This window comes from Centruroides sculpturatus, unplaced genomic scaffold (assembly GCF_000671375.1).
Source record: "Centruroides sculpturatus isolate CEXI.00-Female unplaced genomic scaffold, Cexi_2.0 scaffold1063, whole genome shotgun sequence".
Taxonomy (NCBI): Eukaryota; Metazoa; Arthropoda; class Arachnida; order Scorpiones; family Buthidae; genus Centruroides; species Centruroides sculpturatus.
In genome coordinates this window covers 275,326-294,040 of record NW_019385188.1, presented here as the reverse complement: position 1 = coordinate 294,040, position 18,715 = coordinate 275,326, and the positions used below count along the sequence as shown (strand labels likewise).

Genomic DNA, 18,715 nt, shown 5'->3' with positions numbered 1-18,715 from the left:
TATGTATATCGTTAGAAGTACTTTATTTAATAATATCAGCACAGCTTTATCTTCGAAAATAAAAATGTAAAAAAATGCTAATTTTATGTAATTTTAATTATCAAATCATATTTTTTAAGTTGGTATTTTGACTTTTTTCCTTATTTTTTAATTTTATAAATAGTTTCGGGCATTACTACTTAGTCTAAAAGCAAAAGAAANTATATAAAATAAAATAATAGAATGACTTAAAAGTATTTTATTATTGAAAATAAATCCTGATATTGAACTACAGGTAATAATAAATTATTTAATGTAGTTTATATTATTATATTTGAGACATATTTAATGTTAAAAATAAATTAAATTTAAACATTTTACTATTCTGCATATGCAAAAACTTTATTATTAAAATAGTTTGTTTACTTTAAAGCAAAAGTAGTGATTTAAGAAAAAAAAAGTTAAACTTGATGATAAGATTTTTTCTTAATTTGTTACATTATATTCATTAGGCTGTAACTAAAATTCCAAGGTTTAACTGTATGATATACATCAAGGATTAGTTAGTGTGGGTGATCAGAAATAAATTTTATCATGTTTATTAATAATTCTTCAAGTTCTGAATGAAAGTGGACTTTGTTTCTGTTTGGAAACAGGCTTAGTGATGAATCTTATTGTGATATAAGACAGAGTTGGAAGAAACAGGTATTTACTTCAGATCTTGCTGTTATATACGTTGGATTGCTAATTTCTTCAATTGGTCGGAATATTATTTAAATCAAACAGGTACAGTTTTTACATTACTTTATATCAATATAATAAATTTAATCTTTATTTTGAATTATTTTTGAAATCATATTTTATCTATTTTAATGAGACAGTTTTCTTTATTCATATTGTTTCTTTAAACAATATATGCTATAAGGTCACTGGAACAGTTTCATGTAAGCTTATATGCTGCCAATTCTGTCAATTGTTTGAATGTATTTTAGTGAGTCACTTGGCAAAGCTAAATTTTTAAATCCTTTTTATCACATCCCATATATTTTAGCTAATTTTTAAAATTAAATTTTAAATAATCAATTTAATTAATCTGTCAATCAGAAATTAAATTTAACATTAAATCCGAACGAAATTTTTAAAATATAAATAAATACAGTATATTGAATCCGTGTATTACGTAAACGGTCGCCGTATTAAAAATCTTTTTGAATTAAAAGTAATAAATCATGGAAGCGATATTGCATAAGTTTTTTCTTTCATTAACTTATGAAAGAATTGATTTATGTGAGAGAAATTACTCCATCATTAATGAAAATCGAAAAAATTTAGAACGAATGGGAAAAAAATTTATAATGAATGAAAAAGTAGTCGGTCCGTTACGTCATGATTCACTGAATTTTCGTAATAAAATAATACACTAGAATTACATCACACTGTAATCATTTTAAACAATACGACGTAATACGATACGCGTAAAAAAAATATTTTAATTTTTAACAGTAGATGTTTATTAAAATAATATAAAAATCGATGAAATCTAGAATATTCGTCAATTTAACCCATAAAAATTCGATACGATACGAACGGAAACGAAATCAAATATTGAATTTGGTAAGGCATTTAAGTTTCTTTTTAAATCGGCTACTCATCTTTAAGTAATTTACCACGAAAGCTGTAAATAGAAAGGCGTCTTTTCTTATTTAAATTGGTGAGAATTTTGCATTAATTAATATATTCTTTAAAAAAATTCCATCGGATTTTTTTTCTTTTATTATATCGATTTTAATATCTGGTTTTATGAGGGACTGATTCAGAGGGAATCGGAGCACATGTGAAACACGTGGTTTAATTCATTTCCAGTAAGTTTATCATTATATAGTATTTATCGTATATATAGATATATTTATCGAGATTTTTATCGCGTAAGATTCCGTAATTTAATACACGTAGATATATTGTATAATATTAGTTGCTTTACTTATTCAACAAATATGCCGATTCGTACCGGCGTTGACCGGTTTGAATGAATGCACTGTAAGCCTTATGCTGTAATTAATACCGTTACTGTAATACTAGGGGAAAAAATGTTTAATTTTATAAGATTTTTAATTATATTTAACTTTATTTAGTGTCATATTCTATCAGATTGATCAAAAACATAAAATAAAGACGTAATTTAATGTGTAAGGATTAAAAAACGAAATCAAGTGACATATTGATCTTCAAAAGTCATTTATTTGGCTTAATTTCATATTAAAAAAATTCAGAATAGTCAATAATCTCGAATTCTATAATTATNCATTTTGCCTTGAATTAATATTTATTAATTTCTTGTAAGATTTTATTTGATTCCATTAATAAAAACAAATTGTAATTATTATGTATATAAAATAAAATAATAGAATGACTTAAAAGTATTTTATTAATGTTATTTTATAAAGTTTGTATGTTTAAATAGAATCTAAAGAAAATTCTCTTGAAAATTATAATATAAAAACATAAGAACAATAAAAAAAATAATTCTAAAAATTTTCTTAAAATATATTAAATGAAGTATTTTGAGGAAACTTTTAATTGTTAATTCTTTTTCTAGTTAATTGCATATATTCATATTTTATTTATCAGCATAGTTGTCAGCCTGAACTAGGAATTCCCTGCCATTTTACGATAATATAATGGTAATGCATTCATTGTCTTTACAAACATGGATTTAAGAATTTTAATGGAAGCTTTAACTTTCTGATTAAATTATGAAAATTATTTTCTAAAAAATTGTTGTATGCAAAATTTTGCTTCAAAATCTTTTGCTCTTTGGTATGAAAAAGCTGATCTGAAAATTTGGCAACATTACATTGTGATAGTGTACCCAATGTTGATGATGGTCAAGAGGTTAAGCTGTCAGCCTGTAAAGTTAGAAACAAATTCAGATGGATCAAAATCCCCAAAAAAATTTTTCTACTTTAATAGTACTCTATTACTAATAATCTGTGTAGTAGGAAAAGTCAATATTATAAATCTATTGTTGTGATAGAGAATGAAGATTGAATAAATTCTTAAAAATGCTGCAAATTTTGTCAGCAATTGTTCTACAAATCGTTATATTATCTCTTAGTTGTTGCATTCTAAAATCAGCCTTTCCTAGCTATCAAGTCAACCTCACCTATAATCTAAGGTTGGCAAGTATGATGTAGGAATATAACTTAAGTTTATATTAAATTTAATACATAAAGTTTAATGATTTCTCTTGATTTTGGCAATTCCAAAATTGTATAATATAAAACAAACTAGTAGTTTTCAGACATTGCTTAATTAAGAAGTTTAATTTTCTTATCTTTTTTATAATGTAAATCAACTTCTAATAAAATCATTAAGAAAACAGATAAGTATTTTAATAATTTTTTTTTAATTGCTTAAACTTTGAAAGTAAATTTATTTTGGGTTTTGTTTAAAGAATTATTTAATATTCCTGTTATCTCTAGATTAATGTTTTATATAGTATTTCTGAATGATTCTTATCAATGTTATTTTAACTTGCTAAGATTTGAATCTGTTTCAACTTAGATAAATAAACTGAAACATATGTTCACTGATACAATTTTTTTTCTTTTTGTCAACTTTATTAAATTTATTTTAATTATACATTTCATATGCTTAATTAAACTTGACAGTGTATGGCTTACATGATACAGATTAGAAATAACATTAGCATGATAAATGGATACGATTAAAAACTTTTCAAACAAATAAACATTTAATTACCATTCAAGTACTTTCAGTTAAGTTAATTTATGCTTAAGGATAGAATGTAACAGAAAAGAGCCAAATCTTGAATTTGAAATTTTGATTACTTGAGTGATAATTAAATATTTGTGTCTGAAAAGTTTTTGATAACATTGGAATGATAAGCATTGAAATAACAACTATTTAAGTTACTAAAATAAATAATGTCTACCAGAATTGATAATATTAATTTATAATTTCATAGGAATTAATATGAATTATTAATTAAACAGAAAAACAAATAGAGAAAATTTAAAAATTGTTTATATGTTAATTTTGATTTATAAATATTGTATTGATAATAGCAATCATTTAAAACATAGTTTGAAATTTTAAAATTTTAGGATTAGCTTTAAAATGTAGATATTTGAAGTTAGATTTAAAACTTGGAAGTGATAACTCTTGGAAAAAAAATTCAGAAAAATTATATTTTTTAAAAATACATTTAAGAATATAAAATTTGTATTTGAAATTTTCTGCCTAATTTACAATAAAAGTATGAAAAAATTAAATTGTTTCTACATAAGTTGTTTGAATTGTTGGTATTTTAATATTTTAAGTGAACTCTCATTAAATTGTATATCTATTGATGTATATTAAATATTGTCTAATTTTCTAATTTATAATGATAATCATGAAAGGCCTCAGATGTTTCAGAATTTGCAAATGAATGTATTCATTTGTTATGCATGCAGAAACATTTTCAGATATACTTTCATATTTAATGGAATGATCTAAACTTACAAAATTTGGAAATTAATGATTTTCAACACTTTACGGATTTTTTTGGTTATATATATATTATATCTTCCAATGATAATTTTTACTCTCAATGAGAAAAATTAGATTAATTCTTAGTAATCTTTATCTTTTAAAAAGCACATATTAAGATAAAGATTTCTATAACTTTGAATGTATCATCTAATCCAGTGTTTCTCAATGGGGGGTGATATTGCTCCCATGTGGGTGTTTTTCCATGTTCAGGGGGTGATTACTAACAATTTATATTTTGGGGGGTGAAAAAACAATTTTCTGGGCAATATAGTAAAACCTTATATTAAGAATAATTACATATTTTATTCGTTATATCGTACAATAATTAAACAAATAACATTATATAGTCACTAGTCTATTCGATGCAGTACGAATTTGGCATTAGCCTTGTCCCTCGGCATCGGAATTTTGTAGTGAAGGGGGCGACGATTCGTTAGAGGTTGAGAAACACTGATCTAATCTAATCTAATCTCATTTGTTTTAGAAGAATGAAAGCAAAAATCTAAATTACAAACTAGAAATACTTATCATAATTCTTTTGTCATGAAACTGGAAATTATAAAAGTTTGCACTCAAACTGATGATTAATAAATATTAATTAATAGTTGCATGATTGCATATTTATGAAACAATAGAAATGATCAAAGGCAGAAAAGGTTTAGCAAATTGACCCCTAACATAGAGGAAAAAGACTAGGATGAACATATTCATATAAACAAGAATAATTTTGTTTAGTAACTAATTAACTAAATTCTTTAAAGTTATATAATTTCCAAATAATTAATTGTATTTGAATGATTTAAATATGAATTGTTTAAATAAATCATAAGAAATCAAAGTATTAAAGAATTAGAAATTATTTTTCTTTGATTTATTTAATAGTTCAATGATAAAAAAATAGAAAAGGAAAGAATGTGTATCAAATTTAAATTTGGTTTTATATAAAGCATTTTAAAACTGAAATTTATTTTATTTGAATAAATGTGTTTTGTAGAAATATATGTTTTTTTTTTTTTTTTTTAAAGAAACACATTTATTCATATTTATGTTTGGATTTAGTACAAATAGTTTTAACATTTCTTTAGAAAATTTGAAGCTTATTATTACAAATAATTAAAGTAGCTGAATTTTTTGATAAAATTTAATTTTTCGTCTTTGTTATCAAAATTACTATTATTATTTTTCAATAAAAGTAGTAATTTTGACAACATAAAAGGAATTAGTTTTTTTTCTGTAATCTATTAACAACTAAAGAGATAATCATACAATAAAAACAGTAATGTTTTTATTCAATAAAACATTCCTGTTTATGGTGTGATTATTCCTTTAGTAGAAAAATAGCCTTGGTATCAATCTATTAACAAGCAAACAGTTAAAAGCTTACTGTTGTAGATGTGATTCTATTAGAATTAATAAACATTAAAATTTTTGTCATTTACGAGTTGGAAATTTGTCTTAATTTAGGATTACAAATGTTTTAAATTCAAAATCTCTCTAAATCAATGACTTAATTTTGTTTTTATATATTTATATCAGAAATAAAGCTGAATTTAATTTAACTTGTTATCTTTATTCTTTAATCAAAATGTTTATAATTTAAATAGATAGAAAATTTAATATAAATTTTATATAACAGATTTAAAAACTAAAAGTTTTTAAAACTCAATTCAAAACTCATAATTATAATAAGAAAAGTATGCTTTAATGGAACTTGATTTTAAATATTTAAAACTTAGTGTTTCAAGCCTTGCTGTCTTGTTTTGGTGGAATAAATTATTTCAAAAGTAAAGAGAATTAAAAGATCTTTGTAGAATGTTTAACATTAGAAAGTTTTTAAGTACTTAAGTAATTAAGTCAGCAAAGCTCAAAAACACTGTTGTAAATAGTATTATCTTTTATTATTTACGTGCTGTAAATAATAAGAGATTAATTTGTTTAAAGCATCATGATTTTCTAAAAGAATTATGGTTAAATAAAATCAAAATTTGATAGAATTATAGGTGTTTTTTTTTTCTTATACCCATCAATTTCTGATTTACCATATCAAAATTTCTTAATTTCTATATTCTTTCAACAAGTAACAAGTGTAATATTGTATGAATCAGATTTTTAACTACGATTTAACTTGTAAGATAATTCATGTAAAGTAATTAATATTGATGTATTAAGAAATATTAAATAACACGTTTATGATATTATTACAGAAAATTAAATATGTAAAGGTGACTTATTGTTATTTGGAAATTTTTTACGCTTATTTAGCGTGACATTTTTCCACTGTTTTTTCCTATTGTTTGTTTAATCAATAAATATTTCTTTTCTTCAAGTAAAACTCTTTCAGATTTCAGAAATGTTGGAACCATACTCAGTTGAAGTTGTATGGATTGTGGTCGTTGGATTCCTTGTAGCTTTTATATTGGCTTTCGGAGTTGGAGCCAATGATGTTGCTAACTCTTTTGGGACCTCTGTTGGTGCTAAAGTACTTACACTGCGGCAAGCATGCATTTTGGCAACAATATTTGAAGTTTTGGGAGCTGTACTTATAGGTAAGTGTAATTTATTATTCAAAATAAATAAATTATTTCGATTTTATTTTATTTTTTTTAACAAATTACTAAAATAATATATCTTAAACATTTAAATTATTAATACAATAATTGGAATTCTTGCAAGTGAAGTAAATTAAAATTTTAGTTATATTAAAATGTTTTTATATATGAAATTCCTTCTTCAGTTTACTCATTAAACTGGAATTAGTGTGTTTTAAGTAACTAAAATTCTTCAACACCTTCGAGGAAGTTGATTATGCATCATGTATTCTTTTATTATTATTAATACATATGTTCTAAGAATCTAAGAAAATATCAATTACTTTTCTGAAGGTATTAGATTTGAAATTAGAGAGGGAAAAGCAATTATTCAAGTTTATTCCAGAAAATTGATCTCATTATTGTATTCCTAATGAAAGCATAATCATTTAAAGTTATATATTTTTTACACTTAAAATTTTTTTAAAAATTCATACAAAATTATGTTTTTAAATTAATTCATTAATAAAAATATACATGTAAAAAGAACTGAATCACTTTGGCAATGAAAGGCATATTATTTTAATTATTATAATAAATTTTAAGAGAGATGTTCATAATATGTAATTGTTTTATGTAATGATAGTGAATAAAATAAAGAATGTACAATGAATTTCTTTATTTTAATTATACAACTGTGAAAATTTACTTTCATAACTGTATAATTGTATTGTTTAATTTGTTTTCCATCATAAAATTTTAATATATTTATATTAAATATTATAATTGGATAAAATTCTTTGTCAAAACTTATATGCATTTACTTATTTTGTAATTGCATTTTATAAATTTTTATTCTAAAATGAAAATTTTGTTAGCTTCAATAAATTTTAGATTGTTTTTCATTAAACTATTAAAAACATTAATCTTTGCTTCTTCTAATGCTAAATAAAATTAACTATTCAATAATTAATCTTATAATTACTTCAGATTTCATATAAGTTAGAAAAACCATGTTATTTAATATAACCAGTCCTGTATATATGCTATGAAATTTTGTGTTCTTTAATTATTAATTTTGCCATTAGTACTATTATGTAAGTAAAGAAATTTATCATTATTTATAATTGTAAGAAGAAAGCATTTTTTAATTCTTTTTAAGTATTTTTAGAATCTTGTGCTATATACAAATACTAAGTTGATTAAAGATATACATTAGTTAATGTATATCTCTAAGAAACATATTACTTGCGTTTTGTCTATGAAATCTATTTTTGCTTAGTTGTGTTAGTGCTGATTTTATTTAAATTTTCTTATTATATTCTAAAAAAAAGATTTAAGAATGATCAAACTAATGAATATGATCTAAAAGTAGGCTATTATGTCACCATCCTGTATTAATATTAATAACTAGAAATTTAAATTTAAAGTTAATTAAACACACAGTTAGTTAAGTTTCAAGAAAAAAAATTAACCTACTTAAAATTATTTTATTTCAAGTAGATAGTATGATTTAAATTAGAAGCACAAGATATGCAGAAATTTCAAAAAATTATTTTACTGGATTTTTAGTATTAATGAGCAATCAACTTAATTTTTATTATTTTTTAACTAAATACAACTGCTATGATTTTATCCTGCACATATGCTATGATTCAGTTAAACATTATCTTTGTTTCCTGCTAAAAATGTAATGATGCAATAAAATGTACTTGTTTCCTGCATTTTATATATATATATGTATTTTATTATCTATATTCTAAAAAATAAAATTATAGGTGTGTATCATTTAATTAAGAAAAATGAAATGTTTAATTCAATATTCTGTCTAGTTACATTTAGTTTACTATATTTATTCAGTTAATTAATTTTTTATTGCTTTGTTACAAAATAATAATTATAAATTATTGAAAATTGTAAGAATTTTATATGACATAATAGTTAGCTAACTTCAGTTTTTTTTTTTTTTTTTTTTTTTTTAATATTTTCTTTCCACTTGGCAAAATATCAAAAGTATAAGTTTAAGTTATGTAGCCATTACATCTTATTCCCATTTTCTTACTTGGCAGTTTTTTCTGTTGAGAAAAAAATTAATAAAGAATTTGCAAAAGAAGAAAAACTATTAATAGTGTAATAAGACAAACTTTATGTAGAAAAATTTTGTTTTAAAGTGATTTAATTCTTTCAATTTTTGTACAGATATATTTTAGTCGATATTTTAAATCCTTTAGTATAAAGTTAATTTAAAAAAAAAAAAAAAAAAAATAGTCGAAATTACATTTGTACAAGAATTTGGAATAAAAATTTCTAAGGCTTTCAAGGTGATTTTTTTGTAAAAATTGGTCTATGATATACTACTAATGTTTTTTTCTTTTGCAAATTACAGTTTTGCCAATTTTTAATGTCTTTTTTATAAAGAATGTTTATTTATATATGCTTAATGTGTACTTTAAAGATTGAATAATTTGATTTTATTAACTACAATTCTAATGATTTAAATCAAAACAGAATCATAATTTTTAATTAAAAATGTGTGACTCATATTTTATATAAACAGAATCAATACTCTGTTTAAACAAAATATATAAAATTGTAGAATTTAATAAATTCTTTCAAAGCCATTTCCTATGTGACTGCAAGGTTGCAAGGCTGTTTTATATAGTAATCCATTACAGACAAATTTTAATAATAAGAATAATCCAAAAACATTATTTATATTAAAAGATTTTCTAAAAATGTTTGAACATTTTAACTTTTAAATTTATTCAATTCAAAAGAAAAGGATTTGAAACAGAGAAATGTCAGGCATCTTCCATCTAATATAGGGCTTTTGAAATAATCTTCCTTGTTAAAGATTTTTAAATTAATTAATAATTTGAAAGAGGAAAACATATATTAGGACTCAAATTGAAGAAAATAAAAGGAAGATTGTTACTTTAATTTTATAGGTCAAATAAATATCAGTTTTTTTATATTCCAAAAGTATTTAAATATTTATTGTAGGTTGATATTAAAAATAATAATACAGTTTAAAATGTTCTGAAAATATTAAGAGAATGTTCTTATTTATAAAATGGAAAATAAATCAATTGAAAATATATATGAATCATTAATAAAAACAAACATTAATGAAAAAATAAATATTATCAGGAACCATCCTTATTGTAAGAATACAATACATATTATAATCTTAAAAATGTTTAATGATATGATGACATGTTCTACAGAAATAAATGGGAATTTTTATAATTTCTATCAAAATAATTGTTTTTCATTCTTATTTCCTTTTTTAAGATAAATAACTTCTCATTAGTTGAAGATGAAAAAATCATGAAAGTAAAACATCAAACTACACACAAAATAACAAAAAACCAGTAAAAGGAATTTTTACTGGATAATTTTTATGGTATGTTGGGTGTAGTTTTATTCTAAACAACTAGTTTTTGTTGTGACGAATGTATTAAAATAATATCAATTACATCTTATTTTTTTTGCTTAGGTTACAAAAATATTCATAAAAAAACATGGAAAATAAAGCATATGTTTGGAAGAGAGAGACTGTAATTTTGTATTCTGCTGTCTTTTCAGTACTAGTTTTTCATTTAGAAGAAAAATTGGGAGAAATATGAATAGATAGTATTTTATTTGTTAATTTGCCAATGCTTAAATTTCTGTAGAACTTTTCACATTTTCAGATTAAATTTCATTTATTATTTTAGATCTTTTACAGTTGTCAGACAAAAATCATTGATTTTGAAGAGAATGAAGACAAATTCATGATTGTAGTTAAAAACTTTTAAGTTTTCTTCATTTATTATAATACAATTTTGTGAAAAATAGCTAATTTATTTTATTTTATAAATAAGAACTATTTCTAAAAATTTTAATAAATTTTGCAGTAAAAAAACTTTTTTTCTAAATTTTCATCTAGATTTCTATATCAATTTGCAACAAATCCTGATTCTCTACTTAATTTTGAATAAAATGCGGGATTTTCAATTTGTTTTAATAGATTTAAAAATAATTGTTTTAAATTTATATATTTCCATTTATTTGAAATTTCTGCATATCTGCTATTTTCTATTGTTATTTAAGAAGTTATATTGGCTTTACTCCAAGTTAGAGCAAATGTTGCAACATAAAAATAGCTCAAGTAACAGCAGGGAATCAAATTTGTGAATAATGCTTTTTTCCTGCAAATTTTAATTGGGTAGTTATTTACAATTAACAATTTATTATAGTTTTTTAATTGTTATGAAAAACCCAATGACACAAGAAATTATCACTTTTATGAATTAAAAACATTAGAATTATTAATAGGAATCATCTTACAAGGTAATCAATGTGGTTTATTTGTATGTATTAATTATACAAATGTTTTTCAGATATCATGAATAACGGCACTATAATGAGTTAAGTATATCTAAAAGCGAACCAACTCTTCTTTTATTAAGATAAACAAAATCACTTGAAAATATACATGGTACTGAATTATTTTTTCTGTTTCGACATGTTTCCATTTTGAACATATATTAGTATTTATTCTTTTTTTATTTTTTTTAAGTCCTACCAGTGGCTAAATGGATAAAACCACTAAACACTTTTATTACTAAATTTAATTCAAAGTGATTCCTACTAAAAATGGGAGTATTTGAATGTGGGAATTGAGAACTATTCAAGTGCAAAAAAGTTTTCATTGTTTCCAAGAACTTGTGTCTTGCTCTGTCATCAGAAATTCTAATCTTGTTAAGTAATACAAAAACCATGTTATTCTGTGATCTAACTTTTTGGGAAAGTTTAATGCTCTAATTAATTACTTCAATCTCAGTAGTTACCAATAATGTTAATCAACTTGTTCTCAAATACAGTGGAACCTTGGTATACGACCTTAATCCGTTCCTGGTGTTTGGACTTATACCGAATAGGACGTATACCAAACCAACCTTTTCCATAAGAAGTAATGTAAAAATGATTAATCCGTTCTCATGTAAAAAAAAATGGCTGGCTTTAAACACCTCGCTTTCCTCGTTAGTTTCTGCTTGATTTTTCATGAGATCAGCATGTATCTTTTTAGCTTTCTCGCAAATAATTGCTTCCGATACGCTGTCGCCAGCACACGTTTTTCAGTTATCCAAAGCAAAAGCAATTTCTTGACATGATCTAATGTCTTCGATCTCTGTTTAGAAATTGATTTAACCCCTTTCGCAACGTTAGCAAATTTAATAATGTCTTTATTTTTCACGATTGTCAATATCGTTCTCGGAATACGGAATGCAACAGTTAAATCTCGAACACGCGTGCCACCTTCATATTTCTCAACAATCTCTTTTTTCAGTTCCGTTGTGATTCTAGTCATTTTTTTATTTGCAATTCATGATTAATAAAAATAATAAAATTCATGATTTTATTTTGCAATTCATGATTAATAAAAATAATAAAATGTTACTTACAAATTAAAATCAGAAGAAATTTAACAAAGTTATAAACCGTAGCACCGCAAACGTCTAGTCTAGTGTAGTACACCGATAGTTCTACTTGTTCATAGATGGCGTGTATAATTGAATTAAGTCGTATACCGAACAAAAGTTGTATACCGAGCAAAATTTGTTTCGTCCAAACAAGACGTATTCCGAATTGGACGTATTCTAAAGCAGACGTATACTGAGGTTCCACTGTACTTGATACTAGTTAGTTACTAACTACTCTGTACAAGGCAAATTGACAGAACTATGTTATCTTATTCTTGTTGTTTTCACAAATTACATTTGTTGCTTGTTTTTGAAAACAACTTTCAGAAAGTTGTTTCAATTTTTGAAAGTTTTTGAGTGAAAGTTTCCTCTCCAACTTCTGTCTCCTCAAACTAATTAGTTCATTAAGCATGGTTTGAAATACACCTCTATACTCAAGTTCTGACTATACAATTTATTCACAAGAATGTACAGCAATTAGCACATCACAACACATAGCATGTGATAAATTAATGATCTAGGATGATCTGGAACAATCCAGGATGACTCTCAAGGATCAGGTTTCTCCATGAGAATTCCTAGACTGTGGATTGGCTCTGTCTACACCCTTCATCCAATCTGTGTCTCATCCATACCTGTGTGCCTTTCCCAGAGGAATATAATCTTTCTCTTTTTCTATCCATAGTGGGATTATTGACAAGTATCTGAAAGTATTTGATTTTTTTTCCCTGGATAATTTTAACAAAGACTGTGTCCATATGTATTGACACATGATCTTTGTTTTTCTGATGAGATTTGAAATTATTTTTGAAATACAGTTTGTCATGTTTCATGGTATATCCCTGGAGGTAATTTTACTTACTTACCTACAAGTGGAATCTTAATTTTAATTTTGAAAATGTTCATTTTATAATGGTAATGTGACTTTTACATTTGATGATGACTTATGGAATGGGTCAAAAACATTTGTGAAAGATTAAAGTTTTTCTCAGCAAATAAGGTGTTGGAGAATTTTTACAATAAATAGTTTTTAAAAAATGATATCAATATTATTACTATTAAATAATATATCTTGAACAGACAAATAAATAAGACACTTTTTGGATTGTTAAGAACAATTTCATTTTTTTCAGAATTTTTCATAGAGAACAAAATTCAAAATGATACAATATTTTATTTTTAGTAATAAGTTCATAATAAGTAATAAAAACTTACTCAAATTATTATCCAGTTTCACAATTTTTAGTTGCCAAGAAAACCTGGCACAAATATCTGAACAATTAAATTTAATTGCTCAGGAAGAGATTTAGAATCTATTAACCTTGGTACAAATAGTATATTTATCTATTTAGTGTGAGAATCTTGAAAAAGAGAACAGATTTTTTTTCAGTAGTACAATTTCAATTGTATAACTGTAATTAGAAGTTTATACTGTATATCATTTCTCTGTATTAAATATATTTAAAATGTAAGTTAAGCTATATTTTATTTTGATAATATTTTTATGAGATTTGACATTTCAAATACTGATTACATTTATTTTTTACTTTTTCATTAGTAAAAGATTATATTTATTAAAATATATGAAACAAAATTTATTTTTCTTATCATAATTAAAAAGAAGTGTTTGTTATTATTACATTTCTTGAATTTTTTGTGAAAATAATTGGTGTCCCAATAGTTAGTATCCAAGATATGTTTTTTCAATAACTTCTGAAAAAATTTAAAAATTTGGTTTTACTTTTGAAATATTTTTTATTGAAAATGAAGCAGATGAAATATGACATCAGGTAAATGTCAGCCTTGGCTTCTCTAGAAAATATTCATTTTTTGGACAAAGTTTTGCATGATATACTTGAAGCTGTATTTCTGCAATAATGATTCAACTGTTTTCTTTATGCTCAAGAATTATTTGCAGAATATTCATGTAGACTTTATCTGTTACATAACATCAAAAGAATTCTAAGGGAATTAAATTGCATGATGTTGGTGGCCAATTTTTATTGCACAAATCTAGGAAATTTATTTTGCAAAAAATGGGATATGTTGTTACTTTGAGTGAAGCTATGCTATTTTGTTGAAAGTACACTTCAAGAACATCAGTTTCTGGACACAAAGAGTCAGGTACACAGTAATGCAGCTTATTCATTAATTCAGCATTTCTTGTGGTCAGTCAATAAAAGTACACTTCAATGATTTTTTTATTTCACAAATTGTACCAAACTGTGACTTTGAGTGGATGCATTGATTGTTCTTTGATGATATGGATGTTTGGTACCCCAGATGTGACAGTTCTATTTATTTATGTATCCATTCAAGTGAAAATCTGCTTCATTGCTGAAGATATTCTTGAAAAGTTTGCTATAAGCTTGCAATTCTGTAACACCCAATTACTGAATTAACGACATCAAAAATGGTTCTCTGGCAGCAGTTCTTAAGTCAACTGGATCTTGTACAGATGCATATGCAAATCTTTCCCTAAAATTTTCTGCAGTGTAGAATCTTATAATATTATTATCAACCCATCTCTATAAGTGCAGAGCCCAAATAGTTAGGAGTTGAACATTGAAATTTGGTACACAGTTAGGATAATGTATGCCATGAGAATGCATACTAATTAGGAATTTTTGGAAATTCCCCTCATGAGGGAGAGGGTTAAGGATTACCCTGAAGAACTCTGCTTCTATTGTAGTATTTTAGATGCAGTTTTTTTGCATTTATGCGGGAAATCAAACATATTTTTAGACCCATCTGAAAATTCTCTAATTAGCCTCGGAAGAGGGGGCCTAATTCTTGCATCTGGTGAAAACGGATAAGATTGGTTATATAACTATAAAGGTTATCTTATGTAAGGGTTTATCATACTGAGTGCCCAATCTTAACACATTTTAAAAATTCTCTATTCCTCTACTGTACACAATTTAAAGAATTTTTAAAATGCTAGATTGGTCACTCAGTGTGATAAGCCCTTATGTAAGATAACCTTTGTAAATATAAATCAAATACTATACTATAATATAATATAATATGATAGAAGGGTTAGAAGTACAAAATAATCTAATAATCTTAATCTTTGCTGTTATTTTTTGCCCAAGCAATATCAGGCTCATCTGCTAGTATTGCAATAAATGACATCTGATGAATAGTCTTCATGATACTTTTACAGTTGTATTTAAATATTCTCAGCTGAAGTTCATTACTCAGATGTTCATTTATTTTTCATGGAACCTTAATTTGATTCTTACCAATCCTGGTATCTAATTTTTTTTTTTCATTGTTATTAAAGATAGCTAGTTTTCATAAAACATTTAAATAATAATAATGTATTTTGCAACCATGTACGACCTATTTTTCTGTCTCAACATGTCAGATATCAAATATTACCTGCCAAAAAAGCATAACAATTCAAATCTGATACCACTGTTGGGTCACCTGACACTCCTTAGTATTTTTCATTGAATTGTTTTAAAATGTATAGTTGATTCAATTTTGATTGAAACTATTTCTAGTAATAGGTAAATCTCCATTAATGAATGGGTTTAGTTCCTGGAAAAGTTTTGTAAGATAAAAATTTAATGCAGAATATTGTAAAAATTTTTGTGCTTGGGTACTCATTTTTTGTTGTTCAGATTCTTAAAATAATTTAGGCAATGCATGCCCTCAGATATTTTGTATCCAAAGACATGATGTTTCTGACTTTTGAAAAGTGCAAAGATTATTCACATGAAATCAGGACTTTTTGGTTTGAAGACATGAAGAAGAATGCAATGTTACTGAGAGTTTAGTGGTACTAAGACTGAAGAGTCTTCTACTTATTGGTTATATATGTTGTATTGTCATGGAACAGATATATCAAAGATGGCAGACAGCAGCATCAGTATCCATATGGAACAGTGTATTGTAATGAAGTTTCTTGTTAAAGAAGGCATTAAAATGGCTGAAATTTACCAAAGGTTGTAAATTAAGTATGGTGATGAGACTAAGCTAGAGTAAAGCCTTTGAATGGTATAAACATTTTCAGGAGGATCTTATATCTGTGAGCAACAACCCTGGCCATGGCAGTTGCACAGCAGTTACATTCATTCCTGTGAACATCTAGCATGTCAAACATTTGATTTTGAATAATTGATGGATATGCCATGAACTTGCAGCTGAAACTGGTCTTTCTGTCAATACACCTAACACTTATTCATGATCATCTTCACTTCAGAAAAGTTACTGCACTATAGATACCAAGCAACTGTCATTGTTTTACTGGAATGGGAAATTGCAAATATGCATTTAGTTGAAGCAACATTTTGATGATGAAAGTCAGAATTTCTTGTACTATATCATAACCTGTGAAGAAACTTGGGTTCATCACTCCTGAATTGAAACAAGCATCCAAACAATGGAAACACACTGACTTGCCTCTTTAAAATGTTTCAACATGTTCTATCTGTAGGCAATAGTCACAGTATTCTGTGACTGTTTTGACATAATTCATGTGGATTTCTTGTCCCACAGTGCCACCAAAAATGGTGCATACTACTGCCATATTCTAAGCTTTGCACAAGATACTGCAAAAAGACCAAGTTCCCATTATCACACTTCCCATTCGGAATAGTTCCACTTGTGCAGCCACCATGTTTCCTAATTTGATGAAATGCTTAAGCTAGCACTTCTCTGGCTCAAGCATTTCATCAGACTAGGAGATATGGTAATTAGGTCACATTGCAGGAATTAGTTACTGAATCAGAGCAAAGGTGCGGAGTACGTCATGACCTGTAAATGTTAATATGAAAAGGATAAAAATTTTGAATCTTGAATTAATTTATTTCAATTAAAACATTTATATTTTATTATGATTGCTATATGTATGTCAAATGTACTTACACAAATGTATAAACAATTTCTAAAGTTTTTCTCTTCATCCACAATGCTAGTAGATATATCCACAGTGGTACAAGTGTGAATATAAGTTTTAAGTGGGTCTCTTCTAATATTGCTTCTAATTATTTTACTCAGCACCTATATATTAGAGAGCCATGAGCTGACATTTTCTGTAATTGAGACGTTTTAAAAGTTATTCCACTTGTGTATGATTTTTCATGTGTATACAGATACAGGTATCCTCATACATCATGATACCAGTGGCGTAGCATAGTGGGGGTGGCTCACCCCAGGTGGCACTTTTAGGGGGCAGCAAAATTTCACAATAAATAATAATAATAATATCTTGTAAAAATTTGAACCATTTTATTTCATATTTTTGTCACACCTACAATTTGGACTGATTGAAATAAGCACGGAAGTTTTCATTATTCAGTGACGAAACTGAATTTTAGTCTTTTAAATTGAGATACCTAAATAAGGGGGTGGTGAAATTTTCCTTTGCCCCGGGCGACTGACACCCATGCTACGCCACTGCAAGGTACTTCTATAATCATTTGTGAAATGACAAATGAAATGGGGTGGTATCTTGGTATTCAAATACAAATTCTGGAGAAAAGTCACTTGGTATGCGACTGAAGAAACACAACCCACTAGAACAGATTATCAATTAATAACATATTTTTATTTCGTCATCCAAAAAAAAAATTTATGATAAAAATAAAAAATATAAAAATATTGCTGATACTTCTAATTAAGATCAACAAAAAAGCTGAGATGACAACAATACTTTATAAAAAGAAAACGCCCTTGTTTAACTAAAATGAATATTAGTGTGTAATGCAGTATTTTTGTGATTGTTAATTGATTATTGATAAGAAATAAATTATTGATTGCTTTAATAAACGTATTTCTCTTAGTAACAAAACAGAATAGTTTTGCTTACTTTTGGAACCTAACCCCATGTTTTGCATTAGTCCTTTGTTTTGTATAGCATGGATTTGCATGACACAGCTTTTTTTTGGAACATAACTATCATGTTATACGAGAAATACCTGTAATCCTTTTGGGTACCTGATTACCTGTATATTAGCTTGTACTTAATACCTGATACTTGGTTAAATTTTCACTAGTATGATAGTGCTAAATGTTACTTAAGCTATAGTGATAAACTGAAGACTTTTTAAGGCTGAAAACATTAGTTTTATTAAACTTCTCATATTGAATAAAGTGGAACCTTGATATTCATCATATTTTGATGATCTTTCTTTTCCTCCATATTTGTCATCATTTCCAACACCAGCAGTGGTG

At 25.6% G+C, this 18,715-nt stretch overlaps 1 protein-coding gene across 6 annotated transcripts in view; it reads left to right on the top strand.

Annotated features, from left to right (window-relative positions):
- The first annotated feature begins 229 nt into the window (after positions 1-229).
- LOC111635919 (sodium-dependent phosphate transporter 1-B-like) overlaps positions 230-18,715 on the top strand; it is a 51,205-nt gene continuing 32,719 nt past the window's right edge. Inside the window, exons 1-3 of one of the 6 annotated variants that reach the window (XM_023381057.1) lie at positions 230-274; positions 636-765; positions 6,885-7,082. In XM_023381057.1, the coding sequence (XP_023236825.1) occupies positions 6,887-7,082 (196 nt within the window). In that variant the 5' untranslated portion in view covers positions 230-274; positions 636-765; positions 6,885-6,886. Of the gene's footprint in view, positions 275-491; positions 766-6,863; positions 7,083-18,715 lie in introns of those variants that run through there. The other 5 variants (XM_023381053.1, XM_023381056.1, XM_023381055.1 and 2 more) reach the window with 5 other exon arrangements.